Source organism: Pistacia vera, unplaced genomic scaffold (genome assembly GCF_008641045.1).
Source record: "Pistacia vera cultivar Batoury unplaced genomic scaffold, PisVer_v2 Contig25, whole genome shotgun sequence".
NCBI lineage: Eukaryota > Viridiplantae > Streptophyta > Magnoliopsida > Sapindales > Anacardiaceae > Pistacia > Pistacia vera.
The window spans coordinates 520657-541228 of record NW_022196057.1 but is presented as its reverse complement, the minus strand read 5'-3'; the positions used below and the strand labels follow the sequence as shown (position 1 = coordinate 541228).

At 35.4% G+C, this 20572-nt stretch overlaps 5 protein-coding genes across 6 annotated transcripts; 4 read left to right on the top strand and 1 right to left on the bottom strand.

Moving 5' to 3' along the window:
* The first annotated feature begins 1 nt into the window (after position 1).
* On the top strand, positions 2-2214 carry LOC116132217. Its single transcript, XM_031417869.1, has 5 exons — positions 2-108; positions 333-405; positions 498-581; positions 1240-1320; positions 1801-2214. The coding sequence occupies exons 1-5, from the start codon at positions 2-4 to the stop codon at positions 1963-1965; spliced, it is 510 nt and encodes a 169-aa protein (XP_031273729.1). The 3' UTR covers positions 1966-2214.
* A 386-nt stretch (positions 2215-2600) lies between these two features.
* On the top strand, positions 2601-3143 carry LOC116132284 (photosystem II 5 kDa protein, chloroplastic-like). The gene has a single exon (XM_031417943.1). It carries the CDS (start codon positions 2704-2706, stop codon positions 3025-3027), a length of 324 nt encoding a protein of 107 aa, XP_031273803.1. The 5' UTR covers positions 2601-2703; the 3' UTR covers positions 3028-3143.
* Positions 3144-3719: 576 nt separating this feature from the next.
* On the top strand, positions 3720-7264 carry LOC116132242. The gene is made up of 3 exons (XM_031417893.1): positions 3720-3991; positions 4303-4658; positions 5099-7264. Exons 1-3 carry the CDS (start codon positions 3751-3753, stop codon positions 6992-6994), a joined length of 2493 nt encoding a protein of 830 aa, XP_031273753.1. The 5' UTR covers positions 3720-3750; the 3' UTR covers positions 6995-7264.
* Positions 7265-10808: 3544 nt separating this feature from the next.
* Positions 10809-15468, top strand: LOC116132261 (actin-related protein 7). Of its 2 annotated transcripts, none has more exons than XM_031417917.1 (7): positions 10809-11045; positions 11263-11484; positions 11925-12066; positions 12540-12784; positions 13237-13420; positions 13650-13717; positions 15062-15468. In XM_031417917.1, exons 1-7 carry the CDS (start codon positions 10968-10970, stop codon positions 15212-15214), a joined length of 1092 nt encoding a protein of 363 aa, XP_031273777.1. In that variant the 5' UTR covers positions 10809-10967; the 3' UTR covers positions 15215-15468. The 2 variants fall into 2 exon arrangements, with proteins under 2 accessions (XP_031273777.1, XP_031273775.1); XM_031417915.1 differs by lacking the exon at positions 15062-15468 and adding an exon at positions 14140-14546.
* A 1612-nt stretch (positions 15469-17080) lies between these two features.
* Positions 17081-19194, bottom strand: LOC116132264 (cytokinin riboside 5'-monophosphate phosphoribohydrolase LOG1-like). Its single transcript, XM_031417918.1, has 7 exons — positions 18758-19194; positions 18557-18654; positions 18424-18454; positions 18232-18331; positions 18047-18117; positions 17804-17947; positions 17081-17628 (listed from the first exon to the last, which is right to left on the bottom strand). Exons 1-7 carry the CDS (start codon positions 18878-18880, stop codon positions 17521-17523), a joined length of 675 nt encoding a protein of 224 aa, XP_031273778.1. The 5' UTR covers positions 18881-19194; the 3' UTR covers positions 17081-17520.
* Between the last annotated feature and the right edge of the window lie 1378 nt (positions 19195-20572).

Sequence of the window (20572 nt, the reverse complement as noted above, 5' to 3'; positions counted from 1 at the left end):
CATGATTCCTCATTCACCTACTAATTATGAAGATTTCAAGTCACAGGTAAATGCTGCACGAAGTGAAGGTGCACATTGTGTTATGGTTGGACGTGCTGCATTTAATAAGTATGTCAACAGAAACTCTAAACTCTGGTCTTTTTCATTCTTTTTTTTCCTATTTACGTGTCAAATTACTGAGGAGGAGAACATGGTTTTCCAGCTGAAGAACATGGATTTCTATTGTCTCTTTAATGCTTTTCTCCTGGGAGGTTATGTTTTTACATTTTATGAAGACCCTCGTCTTCATGTTAGTTTATCCTTCTGCTGAAAACCATTTTAAATTTTAACAGCCCTTGGCACACTTTGGGACATGTTGATACTGCAATTTATGGTGCACCAAGCAGTGGTCTGACACGACGTCAGGTTCAATACTAGATTTCGCTTTTTAATGGATGCATCTGCTTAATCTCTGTCAACTATTGACTTCATCTTGTGGTTTTGCTTTCACTTTTTAGGTCCTTGAACAGTATCAAGTCTATGGGGATTCTATCCTTGGAACATATGGTAATAATAGACCCAATGTCCGGGATGTGATGAAGGTGAGGATATAATTAGCAGCTTCACTGGATTTCCATGTTTTTGTTTTGTCACATATACAAAAAAATTATTCATAACAGTTTGCTGCTCCCTAATATTATATCTGGCCTTACATCTCGTGAGAGAGAGACGACTTACAATATGCGTAGTATGTTCACTACTGTTGGTTTAAATTGGCAGGATGCATTATATGCCTCTTCCGTATCAAACCCTAACCTGATCCATTCCTCTCACGATGTGGCAATAAGGCTTCCTTGTCTCCATGCCTAATGAGAATTTGGATTCAAAGTTGGTTTAACTGAGTCTAAATACTAAAAAGGGCATTTGATCTCAGCATGCCATGCATTATAAACTTTTTACCTGTTGTAGGGGTTAGTTCTCCGTAGATTTTGGCTTAGTAGTCAACACATGGAATACCAAGCCCATAGATGTGAAGCCACTTATCTGGGCTCTTTATAACTGCTTGTAAATTGGCCCAGTTTGACAACCTTGTCAATTGGTGTCTGTTACCTTATGAGTTATGAGGTCCAGTTTTGAGAACAGTCCTTACCAATATTATCTTTCTTTCTTCTTCATCTTTTTCCGTCTCAATTTTAAAGTGTTTATTCAAAATTTTCTTTTTGCTCACTTGATAACAAACTTTTACATGATATGCTGCAGCCGTTACTCAACCTTTTTCGGTCGGAGCCTGGAAATGGTCTGTGGAAGCGAAAAGCTGATGCGGCTTTTCTGAAGTGCACTGTATGTCACTTAGCTTAGTTAGCTCAATGTTAAGAAAAATAGGTTCTCATTGTCTCTGGAAATATTTACCAAAATGAAGGATCTAGATGGTTTTGACCACCAAGCAAGTTACTTACTAAAATAAATGATCTATTTGATTTTGGCCTCTCCATCTCAGTTAGTCCAATTTTATGCAGAATTTATGTAATTCAAGACATTATACCTTGCTCATTAACCTTATCGGGTTTATATTTGATCTTTCACTCTAAATCAAAAATATTGCAATATCCCCATGTAGTCTGTATGCTACGTTTTTTTTTTTTTTTTTTGAGAATTAAATGGTAAAAGCTAATGGCTGTTGGCAGCCTTGATGATATCTTGGTGGCTTAAATTTCTGAAGTCCTTTATCTGTGCTTTTTTCCATTTTAAGCTTCCCTGGACATTTACATTTGTTACTTGATTCAATTGTGACCTTTTTCATTTGGTTTTTCAATGTTGCAGACAGTCCAATCCTTCCTTGCAGACACCATCGTAGCAATTCCGGACTCTGTCTTAGATTCGCCTATTGCAGATGCACCAGCTGGTCGTAAAGATCTTTTCACAGACATTCACAATCTGCTACCTGCTCCATATGCAGCAAGAGAAGAGGAGGTACTATATGCTTAGTTTCTATAGGATTCCATACAAGGCAGGAAAACAAGTGGTATTAATGTATTCATTCCAATTTTTGGATATGGGCCTGATTGGTCAGTTGTAGCAATATTTAACAATTACATTAGTGAATAATGCCCTATTCTTTCGTCACCCTTAAATCGGTGATAGAAACATTTTGATGATTTCAGTGTAAAATTACTAGAAAATGTAAAACATTTATGGCATATATATAAGCTCCTTTGAGCCTCTAGTTATATTACAGATCTCACTGCGCTGTCAATTTTATCTGTGTGTACGAGATAATTTCTGGCCCCTTTAATTTAATGTCTAGTATATACAGAGGTTGAACATTTGGTTAATTTTCTTCAGATTTTGTGAGTAGCTTTAATTGTTTATGCTTAAGCAACTATTCGGGTGGGGCTGATCTTTATTCTGTGGCTTGGATTTTGTGAATGAATGAAGTTTTTCAGTAACACACAGCCTCAAACTACTGATCCTGAAATGCTTAGTCTTGACTCTTTTGAGTACCAAAAGAAAGATATCAAGACAACCCACTAGTTCCAACCTGGATAATACTCATTATGTGGCAATATTTGATTGGTCTAGACTTATCCTGAAATCAGATCGTGGATGCTCTCCTCCAACAATCTCTTTTCCTTGTATTCTTCTATACTTTTAACTGACCAAAACGAGAGAGTAAAGAAATAGAATACAAAACTCAAAACAACAGAAAACATAGCATCTGCAGAAATGGCATCAATGACCATGACAGCTTCCTTCCTCGGAGGTGCCAACATTGTCAACCAGTCTCCAGTGCCCGCTCGGCGGAGACTCGTTGTTGCAAGTGCTGCAAGAGGAGGTGCTGAAGGAGAAAAGGTTAACTTGAATGTTGAGGCTAAAAAGGAGAGCAACAATGGGAGGAGGGACTTGATGTTTGCAGCTGCAGCTGCCGCTGTTTGCTCCGCTGCTGGCCTTGCTGTGGCTGAGCCACCCAAAGCAGGAACCCGAGAAGCCAAGAAATTTTATGCCCCAGTTTGTGTCACCATGCCTACTGCTAAAGTCTGTCACAAGTGAATTTGAATTGCTTTGCTGTGGAGTTTATGGACCTGTTTGGAGTCTCAATTTGTTGTAATCTACAAGTTAATGTGATTTTCTAGTGCCAATAACTTTGTTTCATCTCTTGCTTATCAGATTGATATTCTCTACCTTGAATGCCTTTTTTTCTTTCTCTTTTTGTGTCATACGTAGTGAGATTTTCTCGACGCATCTGCTTTAAGATGGTAAAAAAAGGTTAAAAATTAAAAATTATAAAGAGTAATACTGCATATATTAAAATAAAACTTAAAATTTAATTTTCAAATTATGTTTGTATTATTTGATATTATTATATTATTTACTAAATTATCACTTTATTCACATTTTAACATGCCGTAGAACGGTAATCCTATGAGATGAAAATTTTAAGGTAATATTTGAAAAATTAGGGTAATGTTAAAAACGATGTAAACTTATTCTAATAAATTTATTTTTTTAAATATATTATGAATAAAGTATAAATATATTGGATTTGGATGAAAAGAAAATCGTAAGGGCCTGAAAATTACTTCCCTAATTTTGTTCTTTTATAAAAATAATTACTAATATTGCATCAACCAATAGACAAGCGACACGTGACATTAATCTCCCCGAGCATTCTCTAAATTGACCATTTTACCCACTCTCTTCTTCTTCAAAACGGTCTGTGTAACTGTGTTCCGACAAAAAACTCAAAAGGAAAAGAAAGCAAAAGGAGAGACAATGGAAGCGGAAACAGAGCAAAACGACAACGCTACTAGCCAAAACGACACTTCATGGAGCTCTACAACGAACTGGATCATCGCTGATGGCTCTCTCGTAAACTCAATTACTTTCGAGTCCAGTTTGTCTCCGACCATTGACGGCGACGATGATAATCAAAACTCTGACGAAAATCAGACTTCTAAATCTCCTCTTGTTCTGTACCCTCCCTCACCTGATCAAACGCCCTGCGAGATCACAAGTGAGTCCTGAAGATACTTTATTTTTCAATAAAATTTAAATTTATTAAATTTATTATTTTATTTATGTGACGCCAAATGTGATTTTTTTTTTTTAATTCGAATATATGATTGATTTTTTTTTTTTTTTTTTTTAAATTATACATGATTTTGTTCTTTATCAAATTAGTAGGTTGAAGTATATGTAATTAAATGTTGATCGTATAATTTATGATATTTAAAATGATGATTTTGCTATGGCAATTTTGTGAAAATTATATTCTGAATTGCACTTGAATTGTAAGGTATAGATGCTGAATAACCTTTGCTGCAGTTAATTTTGCACGAAAACATGAGGTGCAGCAGGTTTATGTGCGGAGTACAGCTCGAGTGTACGAGATATATTATGCTTCTAATCTTCAGAGTAGCAATGAATATCTTTGCACTGTTCGCTGTGGTGTTGCTACTAGAGATGAAGAAGTGCTTCACACCCCTGATATCGGTGAAGTTACTTTGACAAATCAGGAGGGAGATGGTAAAGAGTCGGATGAAAAGAGAACCAAAGGTGAGAGTAGTTCGAGCACCAATGAAGATGGCTGGGTTGAAGTGAAAGATTTTGATTCTCCTCGATTTGATAATGGAAATTCTCCGCCGGCAAATTCTGGTGCAAAGACAGGAGGGAGCATAATGGTAATGAGTTCAATCTCATTTAGAATTATCTGAGCAGAGGTTCTTCTGTGTGTTTTTTGATATTTTACTGTTTGCATTTCCGTCTGTGAGTTGTTTATCCTTCTAGTTTCAAGTGTCTTTTGGATAGTTTTAGGAGTCCATTGTTACAAGAGCTACTGGGTTTTAATGTGTTTGTTTGGTGATGTGGGGCGAGGGGGTTGCCCCCTGGATGTAGTTCTTTTGGTTCACCACTTTAGTCCATCATAAATTGGTGGACAGCTCAAGGCCAGAAATTAGAATAACTTTTTCTCTTGATTGTTGTTCCCCTTGGCCTGACATGTATACCTTAGATACAATGTTATCACCCATAGCTCCTTATAGTCTAAACTTTCTCCACTTATGTGAAGAGATAAAGTTGTTCTTTCTTTGTGTATTGTGTTTCTAATTGAAGAAATTTTCAGGATTTTTATGAGGCTACGGCGCAGATCACTGATGCAGACCCCTGCATGTCCATTACAGTCAGGCTGCTGTCACTTCAGAATAAAGGATGTGTGTTTGTTGATGAGATCTATGTGTTTGGTGATCCTGTCGAGCCAGCTGATTCAGAAAATGTAACAAGTCAGACTGGAAACCGTGATGGCAGTTCTCTTATGGCCATGTTTGTGCCTACCCTTTTGCAGTTATCTAAAGCAAGAAGTGTGGGCCGGATACAAGATGATCGTATTTTAGATGCGAAGGAAAAGCAGAAAATGCAAGAAATTAGCTCACAAGCTACTGATTTAACTAATTCTGCAAACAAAATTCAGCAGGAAGTAAAGTTGCAGGAAACAGTTGGCTCGGCAGCGATAGCATCCCAGATTGAGATGCCTTCTCGACTTTCGGATGGAGAAAGCAAGCCTGACTTATCAAGTAGTCATGATGGAAAAGTCCTGGACCATCTTGTTTTTCGCGTGAGCAGAATAGAAGATCTCCTTTTGAGGTTTGAAGAACGTATGCTAAAGCCTTTAAATAGCATTGAAGCAAGGCTCCAGCATGTAGAACAGCAGATTGAAGAACTCAACAAGAAGCCCCAGAATTCCGAATTGCGGTGTTGTACAAGATTTTCTGCTCCAGAGTTTTCTTGCCACGAGTTGGATGATTTCTTAGATAATAATGAAAATAATATGCCCGTGTCAGATGAGAAGGGTTCTCCTTTATGTATCCCATCTGAGGATGGAGCAGATTTGGCAAATGCTAGTCAGTCTCCCTCAAGTCCTGTAGTCACTGCTCCTGACATTTCACATGCTGCTGATGAGGAAGAAGATGATGAACTGGAAGCAGTGGCAGAGTCTTCAAAAGAGGAACCAAAACGTATTTTATCAGTTGATGATGCTTTAGCATCTGCACTTGCAGGACTATTGTCTTCAACATCAGCTGAACCTCAGAAATATACGCAAGCTCTTGCTATTAAAGCTCCTGATTTTTCTTCTGAGGAAGATAGCAACAGTGGCAAAAAAGCTTCACGAGAAATTAAAGATGGAATAGCCACTGATCCTCCAATCCACTACACTGTAACTGATGAGACAGAATGCATAAATGATTCGGTGTCAACTTCTTCAAATATTCACTTTTCAGAGAGTGAATTGGAGGTGATTAAATCTTTTGACGATCACTACTTGGAGGATACTGAGGAATCGGTTGATGAGAAATGCTGGTTCAATGAGGAAGGAAAAGATGATTCACAGGCCAGGGGTATCCAGGATGCAGCTGCTTCAGCTGGGCAAGAGATTACAGAGATTGATTTGCATCAGATAACGGAGGACATAGAAGGTTTAGAAGTTATCAACCGATTAAGCAACACTTCTGTTCTTGATGATTGTGAGGCTGTGAACCAATTTCTTGACAATCAGATGGATGATGGCTCAGATTCTACCCAGGATGTAGCTTTTGTGAACTCTGAATTTACCACTACTACAGAAGTCAAGGATGAAGAATCTGACAAAGCAATTCTGCAGAACATTCTTGAATTTCCATGTGCTTCTTCCATTGTAGATTTTAAAATACCAATCCTGGATGTTAAGTTTGTTTCTCAGGATATTTCCCATACCAGGTCTCTTCTTGAAGCCTTTTTGGCGGACATCCCTGATTCTAGCGATGAAGCTCGTGCTACTGAAAAGGATAATGGTTCTCAAGTTGGCGAGCAATGTAACTTGATTTCAGTGGATGATTATGAATCGACAATTCCAACAAGCACTAACCGTTTCTCTGTGGATGTGGACTACTGCAGTTTAGGAGAGATACCATTAACCGTTGAGGATGAAGGACTGCGGGAATATTATACAAGCAACAAAGGAGAGTGTGGGGTGGGACTCATATAAATCGACTCTTGTTTGTTTATAACTGATATGGTCATCTGTGTGCTTGCAGCCAGGTACGAAAGCTGTGGAAATAGGCATAACCTAACTGAAAATGTTAGGTTGTATATAAATAATCTGGTTTAGACTTAGCAAAGCTTTGTGTTCATTGAAAGTAGCATTGTTCCAGATTGAGATTGTTATCCTTCATATGCTTAAACTAGCTTAATAGCAACAGATTGATGATTGCAGTTTGGCGATTTTATTAATTGTCCATGGCCTTTTTTATCTTCATATGCTTATACTAGTTAGCTTAAGCAACATATTGAGAGCTATTGGTTTGCTTTCTGATTGCTATTTTTGGGCTAATGCACAAATGTATTACTCGAATAAAATAACAAACAAGAAGTTAAAAACTCATTGAGAAGTTCATATTCTGACTTATTACAAAATCATACCCAAGTACAGACCATCCATGAAGCAAGCCTCGCTCGAAAAATTGAAGGCAATTGCAAATGAGCCTAAATTCTTCCAGAAAACTGAAAATAAGCAAAAATACTGTGAAGCAGCTCAAGGGTAATGAAAATTATTATCCTCATAGCTAGTGTAGTGGATCATGGGGTTCACCATTGGAGGAGCTCCAGACGTCCACTGGTAGCCGCCATTCATTATCATGGGGTTCATCATTGGAGGAGCTCTTGGCATTGACCGGTAACCACCATCCATAATCATGGGGTTTGCCATTGGATGACCTCTAGGCATTGACCGGTAACCACCATCCATAATCATGGGGTTTGCCATTGGATGAGCTCTAGGCATTGACCGGTAACCTCCGTCCATAATCATGGGGTTTGCCATTGGATGAGCTCTAGGCATCGACTGGTAAGCACCATATGGATGTGGTGGTGGAATTGACCTATAACCATAACGTGGAGGCGCTGTCCCTGGCCTTGGAAACATCATGTTGGTGTTGTGGTTATAGTTTCCTGGTTGACCAAACGTACCCAATGGCCCCATTGATGTGTTTGGAAAATGCCACTTGGCTGCTGCTGGAGATTTGACCAAAAATCCATTCTTCCTACTAGTACCAGTCTTTGCTTTCTTATCCTTCTTAGAAAACCAAGAAACAAACACTTTCATAAACCCTTTTTTAGATCGATCAGAACTTGCTAATTCATCTGCCTTGGCATCCTGAACCTCGTTTTTGCAAGAAGAATTTTTGCATTCATCTTGGTCTATTTGCATGGAGTCTTTCTATTTCATTATTTCGAGACGAAAAGACGGGGTGAATCGTTTGAAGACATAGTCATAGTAACCCAGTTACAAGGGACTTTGAGAGTTGTCCGGAGAGAAACATAACATCCACTGTCTTAGGTGAAGATTCTTTTATTTTATTTTATTTTTTATTTACTCTTTTTTTCCCCAGTTTATACCTGATATTTACACCTTTTTTAAATGGTAAAAGTACCACTATAATGGTACTTAAAGGAAGTTGAAGAAGTAACAAAAGAGAAGTGTGAGGAACGTTGTAAATAGATTCACTTTCAAAGTACTAGTCTGTAAAGATGCATATAGTTTGACAGAAATATATAGACGAATAAATATTAATCAATAAATAAAAAATCATAAATGAAATATCTTGTTTTAATAATATTATCGAATTAATAAAGGTGAAGAACAATACCGAAGTGGGTATTTCGCGAGGAAGTTCCATTAAATTAATTTAAAAAACTTGAACAAAACTAAGAACAAGTTGTGGATCGTTCGAAGGAGACAATGAATTCAAAGGTTAATTTGCATAGAAACATCTTGAATTGAGGATTGGGGTTAGTATATATATTAATATTAAGACTGTCTTCATCATTTTGGCAAGTAGGAGGATCATTAGGCAAATAAAATCTATAATTCTATAAATAAATAAATATACATTATATTTTGAAGATTTTTTGATATATTTATATTATTTTTTAATAACTCTGTATATAGTCTTTATAAATATAGTATTAGTCGCAATTTCAACCCAATTTGATATTATTTTTTTAAAAATAAATTTAATATTAAATTAAACCACAAACAGGTAGATTTAATTAAACATATTTTATTTCAAATTTATATATAGTCTTTATAAGTATAGTATTAATCGTAACTTTAACCCAATTCAATATTAATTTTTAAATTCAATATTAAACCCCACAAACAAATAGATTTAACCTCTTCCTTTGTGGTAAGATGACAAATGCTTTAACCAGTGGGTTAATTATATCTAGGGTTCAAGTCTGTACTGATAACCAACTATCGGGTTTAACCGCAAGGGTTAACTATACTCAGATTAAGAGTAGGGATGGGTGTTTGCCTCGGCCTCGCGGGGATCGGCCCGACCCGGCCCCTCATTGGTTAATTATATCTAGGGTTCAAGTCTGTACTGATAACCAACTATCGGGTTTAACCGCAAGGGTTAACTATACTCAGATTAAGAGTAAGGATGGGTGTTTGCCCCGGCCTCGTGGGGATCGGCCCGACCTGGGGCGAATGGGGCGGGGAATCCTCAAAAATATCAAGGATAGGGCTGGGGACGATCCTAAAAAAAATTCCCGCCCTCGGGGACAGGCCGAGAGAGGGGATTGTGTAATCCCCAGCTTGGCCCGACTCGCCCCAGCCCGTCAACCCCGCCCCTGTGGAGTCCCCATCTTCTTTTATTGAAATTTTTTTTTTCTTTGTGGGATTGTATATAAAGTTAGAGTTTAAATCATAATTTTTAGTAATGTATCTAAATTTATGATATTTGATTTTATAATACTTTCTAATATTTGTATTAAATGTATAGAAAAAATAATTTAAACAAGAAAGTCTAATAATTAAATATATGTATTATTACTTTGTGCATTTCACAAAATAATAATACATGGCCCAAAAATAAATTTGATTAGGTTATTACAATTTATCAAACCAATATAAAAATATACACAATTGCTTAACGACTTACAAATTACACAAATTCAATTATTTTTGTAATTAATTAATGGGTCAATTAAATATGATGTTAAATTTAAACAATTTTGAAAACTTGGGATAATGAGATTTGTCCCTTTCACAAATGGACTAATTTTATTAGTTGTATTGGACATAGTATTTTATTAATTAATTCATCAATTTACCTAATAAATTATGTTAAGGTTGAATTTAGTTATATTAATTTTATGAAAAATTAATTAATTAACATGGCTAACTAAGCCTAAGCCTCCATACAATTGAATAATTAATCAATTTATCTAATAAAGTATATTAACATTAGATATATATATTTATTTTATGAAAAATTAATTAATTAATTGAGTTGATTAAGCCTAATTGGCTAAGCCTTTATACAATTAAATAAGTAATTAACTTAGCTAGTAAATTATGTTAAGATTGAATTTAGTTATATCAATTTTATGAAAAATTAATTAATTAAAAGGGCTAATTAAGCCTAAGTTTCTATACAATTAAATAATTAATCAATTTATCTAATAAATTGTGTTAAAATTAGATATAGATATATTTAATTGTGTTGGGAAAAAAATCTTTGCAGGGTGAATTTTCCAGTGAAGCTCTGTTCATCGGGTCGGGCCAGGACGAGGGTGGGAGTGATTCCATCCCCATGGACCGGTAATGGTCATGGGAGTTGTCCCCTCCAGTAGGGACGGGCGGGGGACAGTCCTAGGAGTGGATATCCGGGCGGGGCCGCGCCCATCCCTTTTTAGAGTTAAGAGTCCATGGGGCCATGGGGATAGCCAACTGCCGGGTTTATATGTAAAAAAAAAAAAAAAAAAAAGATTAATTAAACATATTTTATTTCAAATCTCCAGCCGGAGCCGCTAACAAAAGAAGGAACAACGCACATCCACATTCAACTTCACAAAGAAACTTTTTAAAACCCTAAAAACAAAATTAGGGTTTTATACTGCACTCTGTAACTTCAAATTTGGGGTTTTGGGTCCAATTTTTGAGCTAATTGCAAATGGAGGCTGCAGTTGTTGATACTGGCTCGAAGCTTCTCAAAGCTGGACCTGCCATTCCAGATCAAGCTCCTTCAATGGTAATTAATTAATTCCTTTAAGCCCTCTGTTTGGTTGCTGAGAAAATTCTGAAATGAAGAAGAATTTTTTTATTTATTTTTTATTTCGTAAGGAGATTTTCTTTGCTTATGTTTGAAATGTGAGTACGTAATGAAATGAAGAAGAAAGTTTTGATTTTTATTAAGAATTTTGTTGCTTTTATGGTTTTCGTTTTAAATTTGTTCGAAATGTGGTCAGATAATTCCTACTCAAATGAAGCGCATGCTTGAAGATGGTTCTTCTGGTGATAATAATAATTCGTTAGCAGAAGATGTAACTGTGGATCCTGTTGTGAGAGGTTTTGTTAGAGATTGGGATGCCATGGAGGATTTGTTGAACCATGTTCTCTACACTGGTCTTGGATGGGAAGTGGGCAACGAAGGACAAATTTTATTCACTGATCCACTTTGTACTCCCAAGGTTAATTAATCAAACTTTACTTTTCATCTTTTGTGGAAGACGGAAAATTTTTGCATATCCTTGTGTATTCCTTCAGGTTTTACTATTTTAGTGCGTATTTGTGATACTTTTATTTGAGAGTTTGACATTTGTTTTCAATTCTCATAGAGTGAAAAAGAACTTAGTAAAGAGAGGATCTTTACCTCTTTCTGAAGTGTTAGTTTCTGTTCAGTTGAGTGTAAGCGAGTGGGTAAATTTTACCTTTTAAAATAATCTTCTCGTGAAAGATTTTCAGCTGCAACTAACTTAAGTGGGTGTATGAGTGTATCCCCTTTTCTCTAATATTGCTGTACTCAACTGTATGATATTTCATTTAGTTAATTGTAATGTGGTTGGAAAGGGTGTGAATTTAATTGACTTTTATATTTCTCTGATATAAGTTAAAAATTTAAATTTTCCAGACTGTAAGAGAACAACTAGTGCAGCTTATGTTCGAAACATTTAATATCACGGGGTTTTATGCTTCAGAACAAGCAGTACTGTCCCTTTATGCTGTTGGACGTATCTCTGGATGTACTGTTGACATTGGCCATGGGAAAATTGGTATGTCTGTTGTCCATTCCTTGTAGCTAATGAGGTTATTGTTTGTGTTTGTGCATGTCAGTGTTGCATGCACACGTGCGTGACATTTTAGTACTATAGCTGTTTGAATATGATAGCATACAGCTTGTTTGTACCTTTTTTCCAAAGCATATAGGTCTAGTTACTACATTTTTCAATTTTAATTTATTGAGATATGCATCCATAAGCCTTAATAGTGTCAGAATCTGTTTTAAGTTAATGGCTTTTATTATCTTTATCTGATTCAGATATTTTAACAATCCGGTTGAAGTTGTCTCCCTTTGTGATGTAACTGATGTTTCTCCCTGTAGATAACATTGATAACTTATTATTCTATATTCACTTGTCCAATCAAGTTGGTGGATTTTAAAGGAACTTTGATTCCCATCGTATCCATTGCAAAATGATTTATTTGTTAACTTAGTGACATGTAAAACTTTTCGCTTTACCACCAGATATTGCTCCAGTAATTGAAGGTGCAGTTCAGCACATTGCCTCCAGAAGATTTGAGGTTGGAGGTGCTGATTTGACTAAGTTACTTGCTCAAGAACTAGGTAAATCTAATCCTTTGGTGAACCTCAGCATATCTGATATCGAAAAATTGAAAGAGCAATACTCTTGCTGCGCTGAAGATGAACTTGCTTATGAGAAAACCAAGCAATCATGTGAGATAGAGCAGCATACTCTACCTGATGGACAGGTTTGTAACTTTCGTTTTGCTTAATTTACTAAATTTGAGTTGTAACTTAATTATATCTTGGGTAGATGCTTATGCTAAGTGCAAAATTCATAGATGAAACAACTGTTGACTTGCTAAAGGATTTGTTGGCCTGATGGACAGTTGTTACTGATCCTTTTGGCCTGACCCAGTTCTTCATAAAGTTCTGGTGAATACCTTACTCATAAGAGAGAAAATAAGATATGGTGAATAACCCTGAATGAACCCATACACTAGTCAGAAATTAATAGATTCTAATGTTGGACAATAGGGGTGTAATAGAGAGAATATGGTGATTCCATTCCTGAGGTCCATAGTCCATGTATGCAACCCAACAATTTCAATTGAGTGTGTCATTTGCTCTGGTGAGTGGTTTTCTTCTTGTATCTTTTGTTAGATGTCTGACTGTTACACTTTTTAAAATTTGGTTTCAGGTGATAAGAATTGGAAGAGAAAAATATACTGTTGGTGAGGCTCTATTCCAACCATCTATATTGGGTTTAGAGGCCCATGGAATTGTTGAGCAGCTTGTTCGTAGTATTTCAACAGTTTCTTCTGAGAACCATCGGCAGTTGTTGGAAAACACGGTTCTATGTGGAGGCACTACTTCTATGACTGGTGAGATTTATGTTCTTTGATCCACCTAAAAATTGCCTTAAATTGTTATCAGTTTTTCATTAAATTTATAATTTCTTACATATTTTCTACTTATCTCTGTGGGCTTACATGTTTAATTGTGATGCGACCATCCACTCAACTAAATGGACTATTGGATAAACCAAAGTCTCTAAATTTCATGGACCCCTAGCTGCAAAAGTAACTGGTTATGTTTTGTTGCCTACTACAGGTTTCGAAGATAGGTTCCAGAAAGAATCTGGTTTGTGTTCATCAGCTATTCGTCCTGCATTAGTGAAGGTAATCTACTTTTTTGCCAAAGATATTAACTCCAGTCTAATTCTTTCCAAAATGTTATCATACTGCTTTGTTTTACTGTAGCTGTCTCTAGGAGTGGTCTTTTATTTTATATGGCAATTTAGTTTACAATTTTTTTCCTGGGATCTGGTAAGCCAAATGGTCAGTAGCTTATCAATAATGGGTCTATTCTGATGTACTTTTTTATAAGTTGCTAGTCGTACCATAAATCATCTATAAACAAGTTTCGCACTTTATTTGATAAGATAGTACTAACATATCAAGAAAAAGAAGCAATCATGATGATTTTTATCCTCATTTCTCTTAAAGTTGTACTCATGCAAATCCATTTCAACATGATTTCCATACTGATTGTATATTGTTCTTTATGAGTGCTATAAGTTCTGATATTTGGTTTATTACAGCCACCAGAATATATGCCAGAGAATTTGGCACTGTATTCAGCTTGGGTTGGAGGTGCAATACTCGCTAAAGTTGTGTTCCCCCAAAATCAGCATATAACTAAGGCAGACTATGATGAAACTGGACCTTCTGTTGTTCACCGGAAATGCTTCTGATAATTCTCAGTTGAGTGAATTCTTAATGTTTCTCTGATGGCGCCTAGTTGTATTATAGTAAGTAGATGCTATTTTAGTTGAGACTGTAACATGATAATTCTCACTGCAGAATGAAAGATATTCACTAATTGAGCTATCATTGTATCAACTCATATTACTTAATTTAAAGGGTCGGTGATTTGTATCTTTGCACACGGAATGAATCAAATGATCCAGTCAAAGTCATTGTATAAATCATGATTGTGCTCAATATTGCTGGGTATGTCATTTATTTGTTGAATTTATTGGTCTCTAGAGAAGTACCATACAAGTCACTACAACGCATGAACTACTATTAGATTTGCTTCACATGGTTGTCTTGGAATTAAGTGATTGTCTTGATGTTCTTTTCAACAAAATTGTTTCGGAGATAGATGTATGTGTTTTCGTCTAACCATAATACACCATGTCAATTCACATGATGTTTATGATCATCGTGATTCCCCCCCAANCTGGTAAGCCAAATGGTCAGTAGCTTATCAATAATGGGTCTATTCTGATGTACTTTTTTATAAGTTGCTAGTCGTACCATAAATCATCTATAAACAAGTTTCGCACTTTATTTGATAAGATAGTACTAACATATCAAGAAAAAGAAGCAATCATGATGATTTTTATCCTCATTTCTCTTAAAGTTGTACTCATGCAAATCCATTTCAACATGATTTCCATACTGATTGTATATTGTTCTTTATGAGTGCTATAAGTTCTGATATTTGGTTTATTACAGCCACCAGAATATATGCCAGAGAATTTGGCACTGTATTCAGCCTGGGTTGGAGGTGCAATACTCGCTAAAGTTGTGTTCCCCCAAAATCAGCATATAACTAAGGCAGACTATGATGAAACTGGACCTTCTGTTGTTCACCGGAAATGCTTCTGATAATTCTCAGTTGAGTGAATTCTTAATGTTTCTCTGATGGCGCCTAGTTGTATTATAGTAAGTAGATGCTATTTTAGTTGAGACTGTAACATGATAATTCTCACTGCAGAATGAAAGATATTCACTAATTGAGCTATCATTGTATCAACTCATATTACTTAATTTAAAGGGTCGGTGATTTGTATCTTTGCACACGGAATGAATCAAATGATCCAGTCAAAGTCATTGTATAAATCATGATTGTGCTCAATATTGCTGGGTATGTCATTTATTTGTTGAATTTATTGGTCTCTAGAGAAGTACCATACAAGTCACTACAACGCATGAACTACTATTAGATTTGCTTCAGATGGTTGTCTTGGAATTAAGTGATTGTCTTGAGGTTCTTTTCAATAAAATTGTTTCGGAGATAGATGTATGTGTTTTCGTCTAACCATAGTACACCATGTCAATTTACATGATGTTTATGATCATCGTGATTCCCCCCAAATGTTTGAGATTAATAGTAAGGAAATGAAAAATATTACGTTTACAATCTAATTTTACAATTTTCTCTTACGTGTCAGCAGATTAGTATTGTCATATCAGTTCTTATTGTACTTAAAACACCAGAGACACTATTAGAAACGAACGGCGATTGTTCCTTATAGAAAAACAATCATTCATTCTGAAGGAAAAATTGTTCCTTAAGGAACAACTGTTCATTTCATAAGGAATGATTGTTTACTCTATTAAGAATGGTTGTTTCTTATTTATAAACGGTTTCTTCATAAGAAACAACTATTTTTTTTGTGAGGAATGACTGTTTCTTTAGTCTAGTCAAATTCATTTTGATGTGATAACGTCAACTCAGTTTTTACGTTGGGGGTTGTAAGAGAAGTTTGTGAAAAAAAAGTTGTTAGCTTGACATTACTTGTAAGGAAATTTGCATTTTGTTGTGAATGTAGCTCGTTTAAGGTAAGTGGGTTATACCCAAATTTGTTTTTTGACCTTGGGGTCAAACAAGATTTGGCCCTACCTTGACCGACTAATCAAATTAAAAGCTTAGTCAAAATCAAATCATAATGTATGACCTTTTTAATAAATTTTTATGAAAAAAGTATGGTTAATACACTGGCAATAATACATGGTAACAGAAGTACAAAATCTTTCCATATCATGAGGCTGTTTTAATTTGATTGGATATCCTCAAAAAGAAAGTGCCACGTATGTGATTAGCTAATCTTTTATGCTTAACAGTTCCAACTTTACATAGACTGGTCTTGGTCACCTTTAATTGAAAAATTCCTTTTGCTTTAATGTGCTCACTTTTTCCCATTCTAAAATCTAAAGCATGCAACTTCTAGAAAACAAAAGCAAGATGAAATTATGGCTGGCTAGGGTTACCTTTGATGATATGAAAAATTAGAAAACGAAATCTGGGAATTGAACCTAATTATGATCAAGAGCGAGCAAATTGTATTTGAGAGGCTCAAAGTGTAAGATTTAATGAACAAGGTCGTACAAACGTAAACTATAGTCTACTTTTGTGTACCCATCAGTTTGATCCACTAATTATGATTTATAAGTTGATCACACTCCATATAACCATGAAATAACAAAATCGAATCAAGTAGGAGGTGAATTTTTTTTTTTATTTTTTTTGGTAATCAGGGTGTCTAGACCAGTTTGTATATATTTTAGCTAATCTTTAGAATCTATTGAACAACTTATAAGGCTAAAACAACCATATAAATTACAATATTATTATGATAGGTATTCTAAAGGTGTGAACGTAGAAATTCAAGAAAGATAAATTTGTCGATTATAATAAATGAGATTTGGCCGCATCTTGCACAACCACCAAGGATAACATCATACGAGTGCTGAACACAGTCACAAACGCAAAGGCACCAAGAAACAAAGGACTCAATTATAGAGTGGGGGTCCAATCCACAGTCAACAATCAACCTAAAATCCAAAGGCATCGGCCAATACACACATCAGAGCTTCCTTAACCCACATAACAACCACCATCCATATATATTTCTTCCTTCCTTTTTGCCCACCCCACCAACTTTGTCCACAAGAAGGGGAGAAAGAAAATATTGTTTTCGCTAGTGTTGAAGGATTGATCTTTCCACTATTGAATTGATTCAAATTTGACTATGAATATAGAAATAGGAGATTAAGTTTTGGGATCTTGGGAAGTTGGGAAAGAGAGATAGAGATCAATGTTGTGGTGTCGTTTTCTTTTTTGATGAATTAAAGTGAAAAAAAAGTGCAATAATATTGATGTATCTTATACACATAGACCATTATTATGGTCAAGATCTAAGATCTTTATAAGGTTCCCCACCTGAAGTAGGCTCCAATAATTTGTCCAGTTCCCAGCTTTGTCTTGGTGCAACTTTCTCATGAATTGGTGCATACTCCTGCAGAATACATTCAACATTCAAACCATTTAACTATACATTAATCATCCTCTCTACAATAATTCACCAAACCCTTATCAGGTCAAGATTCTGTTTCATTACGAGAAAAAAATGACTGAACTAATGATACAAGAGATTATATATATTATATATATATTATCGGTTATGTTATTACCTCCATCTTGTTGATGAGTTCTTCTGCAGTGTGTGCCATGACAACAATTTGTCTTGCAGAATCATGAATGAAACCTTCTTCAACTCCTTTATCAAACAAGGCTATCAAGCTGTTATAATACCCATCTACATTCAACAATCCCACCTATATATTTTTTACAAAATTAAAACATGCACCCATCGAATCACAATATAATTCAAAGAAAGTTTAATTTTCAAGCTCATATATAATCATTGATCTTACTGGTTTCTCATGTACTCCTAACTGAGACCAAGTTATCACCTCTAACAATTCTTCCATTGTTCCATATCCACCTTAATAATAATAATAAGAAAAAAGGTTAAAAATTTCACGTAAATCACCCAAACAAAAACTACTATAAAAAAAATTATATATATTATTATTATTATTATTATTATACAAGTTACCAGGAAGTGCTATAAATGCATCAGCATGTTTTGCCATTTCAGACTTCCTTTGGTGCATGTCTGCAACTGCTTTTATTTCTCCAATGGTCTCTCCTGATATCTGCAATATTAGGGTTTCCAGTTTTGCTCAATTTAGTTCTCTTATTTATAAAACAATGAAAGAATTAAAGATATAAATATATGTAACAGTACCTCATGGGACATGAGAGCTTTAGGAATCACTCTATATATGAAAATAAAACATGAACAGATTTACATGTAAGTTTTTAATATTAATTAACCTTAAAAAGATTGCAAAAGAAAGAAAAAAATGGGAAAGTATTACCCAAGAACATGGCAACCTCCATTAAAGACAGTTTTTGAGATCAATCCCATTAGCCCTACACTTCCTCCTCCATAAACCAAATCAATATTTCTCTCAACCTGCAGGTAATTAACCAAACAAATTGACCCAGTTAAGAAATTTATCTGCACAAGGCTCATAAGAAGGATAAAGAAATAATCTATATATATATATATATCTTACCAGTTCTTTACCAAGCTCAAGAGCAGCCTCACTAAACGAAGATTTGTATCCAGCTCTACTTCCACAGAACACACATATTCTTTTGAACTTTCTTGTCTTTTCATTTGATGAAGAAGATGCCATGGTTGATGAATTCCTTTTTCTCCTGAGGACAATCAATTTTTTTTTTTTATCTTTATCTTTTCAAAGGCTTAACTACTTTTGTCTGTTTATTATAAACAAGTACTTTGTACTGAACAAGAAGATGAAGAAGACTAAGAGCCCACCCCCATCTCTCCTTTTATCATCATATTCAACCTTTTCTCTCTCCAATAAATTTATGAATCTTTGATGAATTTTAGGAGCTTACTATCCCCATAACCTTTCCATTTTAGTATGTAGACATGATGATCCATAATACTTTTGCTTTGATTATTTTGTCATTGACCATAATTAACTAAGTCACCCTAAACTCCTTGTTGCAAAAGAAGACCACTGTTTGCCTATAACAATCATGGGAAGCATGTTGACTGTTGTGAAGATGACCATGTCAGGGCCCCATCAAAAAGCTGCATATTATTTCTCTGCTTATAATATTACCATAATTTGGGATCAAAAAGCCAATTAGTTTAATGCCAAGTTGATTAATATATAATTATAAGATTATATATTTATTAATTACCATTACCATTCAACTTTCTCACTAAATCTCATCCATCCATCAATCTAGCTGCACATAATAGACCAACTTGATGAAAATTAATAGACTTTTAGATCTATGTGTCCGATTATTATTGTTTGTAATCGTCAACTAATGCTCAAGGTAAAATTTTATGGTCTTTAATTAAAAAATAATTACTGAAATTTTGTTTTTGTAACATTAACCTTTACATTTTAGTCCCCTTATTCAATGACTTTAGATTTTGATCCCTTTAAATGCAATTTCCTGCATAAACTTTTAACTTGAGTCTCCCTTATTCATTGAACACCACAATTTAGCCCCTCAAATGCAATTTTGTGGTTCCGCATCTGGCTAGCTAAATCATAATCGCGAATTCAATCTTGCCTCCTTGGTATGTGTTTCAAGACAAGCCGAACGAGAAGCTTGCAAGCCGACGCTAGGAGCACACAAGTGTCGGAGCATGTCTTGCGACGCGCCTTGCCAACCATGGTTTGATGACAATGTCTCCACCAGTGTATCATCAACCTGGGTTTAGGCCGTCGTCACAATCCGCATCGGTCCACGCCCTAAGTCGATGGGCGGATCGACTTGTCACCGTTACATATCCAATCGACACACACACACACACACACATATATATCACGCCCTAAGTTGATGGGCGGATCGACTTGTCACCGTTACATATCCAATCGGGACACACACACACACACACACACACACACACACACACACACACACACACACACACACACACACACACACACACACACACACACACACACACACACANTCAAAGTAGGTTTACTTACCTTGAATATGTGAGATCATTTCCCTTTTTCTCCAAATCTCTTTCTCTTGGACCTAAATCATATAAAAACCATAAGAATTTAAAGCTTTAAAGTTTAATCACACTCCTTTTGCTAGAATTTTATCTTAGGATGCTTGAAGATTGAAAATCTCCAAAAATCTAGATCAAATCCTAAGATTTTCCTTTGAAGTTAGTGAAGAAAATTGAGAGAAAAATAGGGTAGAGTGGCGTGAACAAGGGCTGGATATGGGTTAGGGTTTCTTCAAATAAAGCCTTATATCAATTAATATAAGCATGTGTTCCTATTTTGCCCTTGCACTTTCTCTAAAATTTCATCTATGTCCCT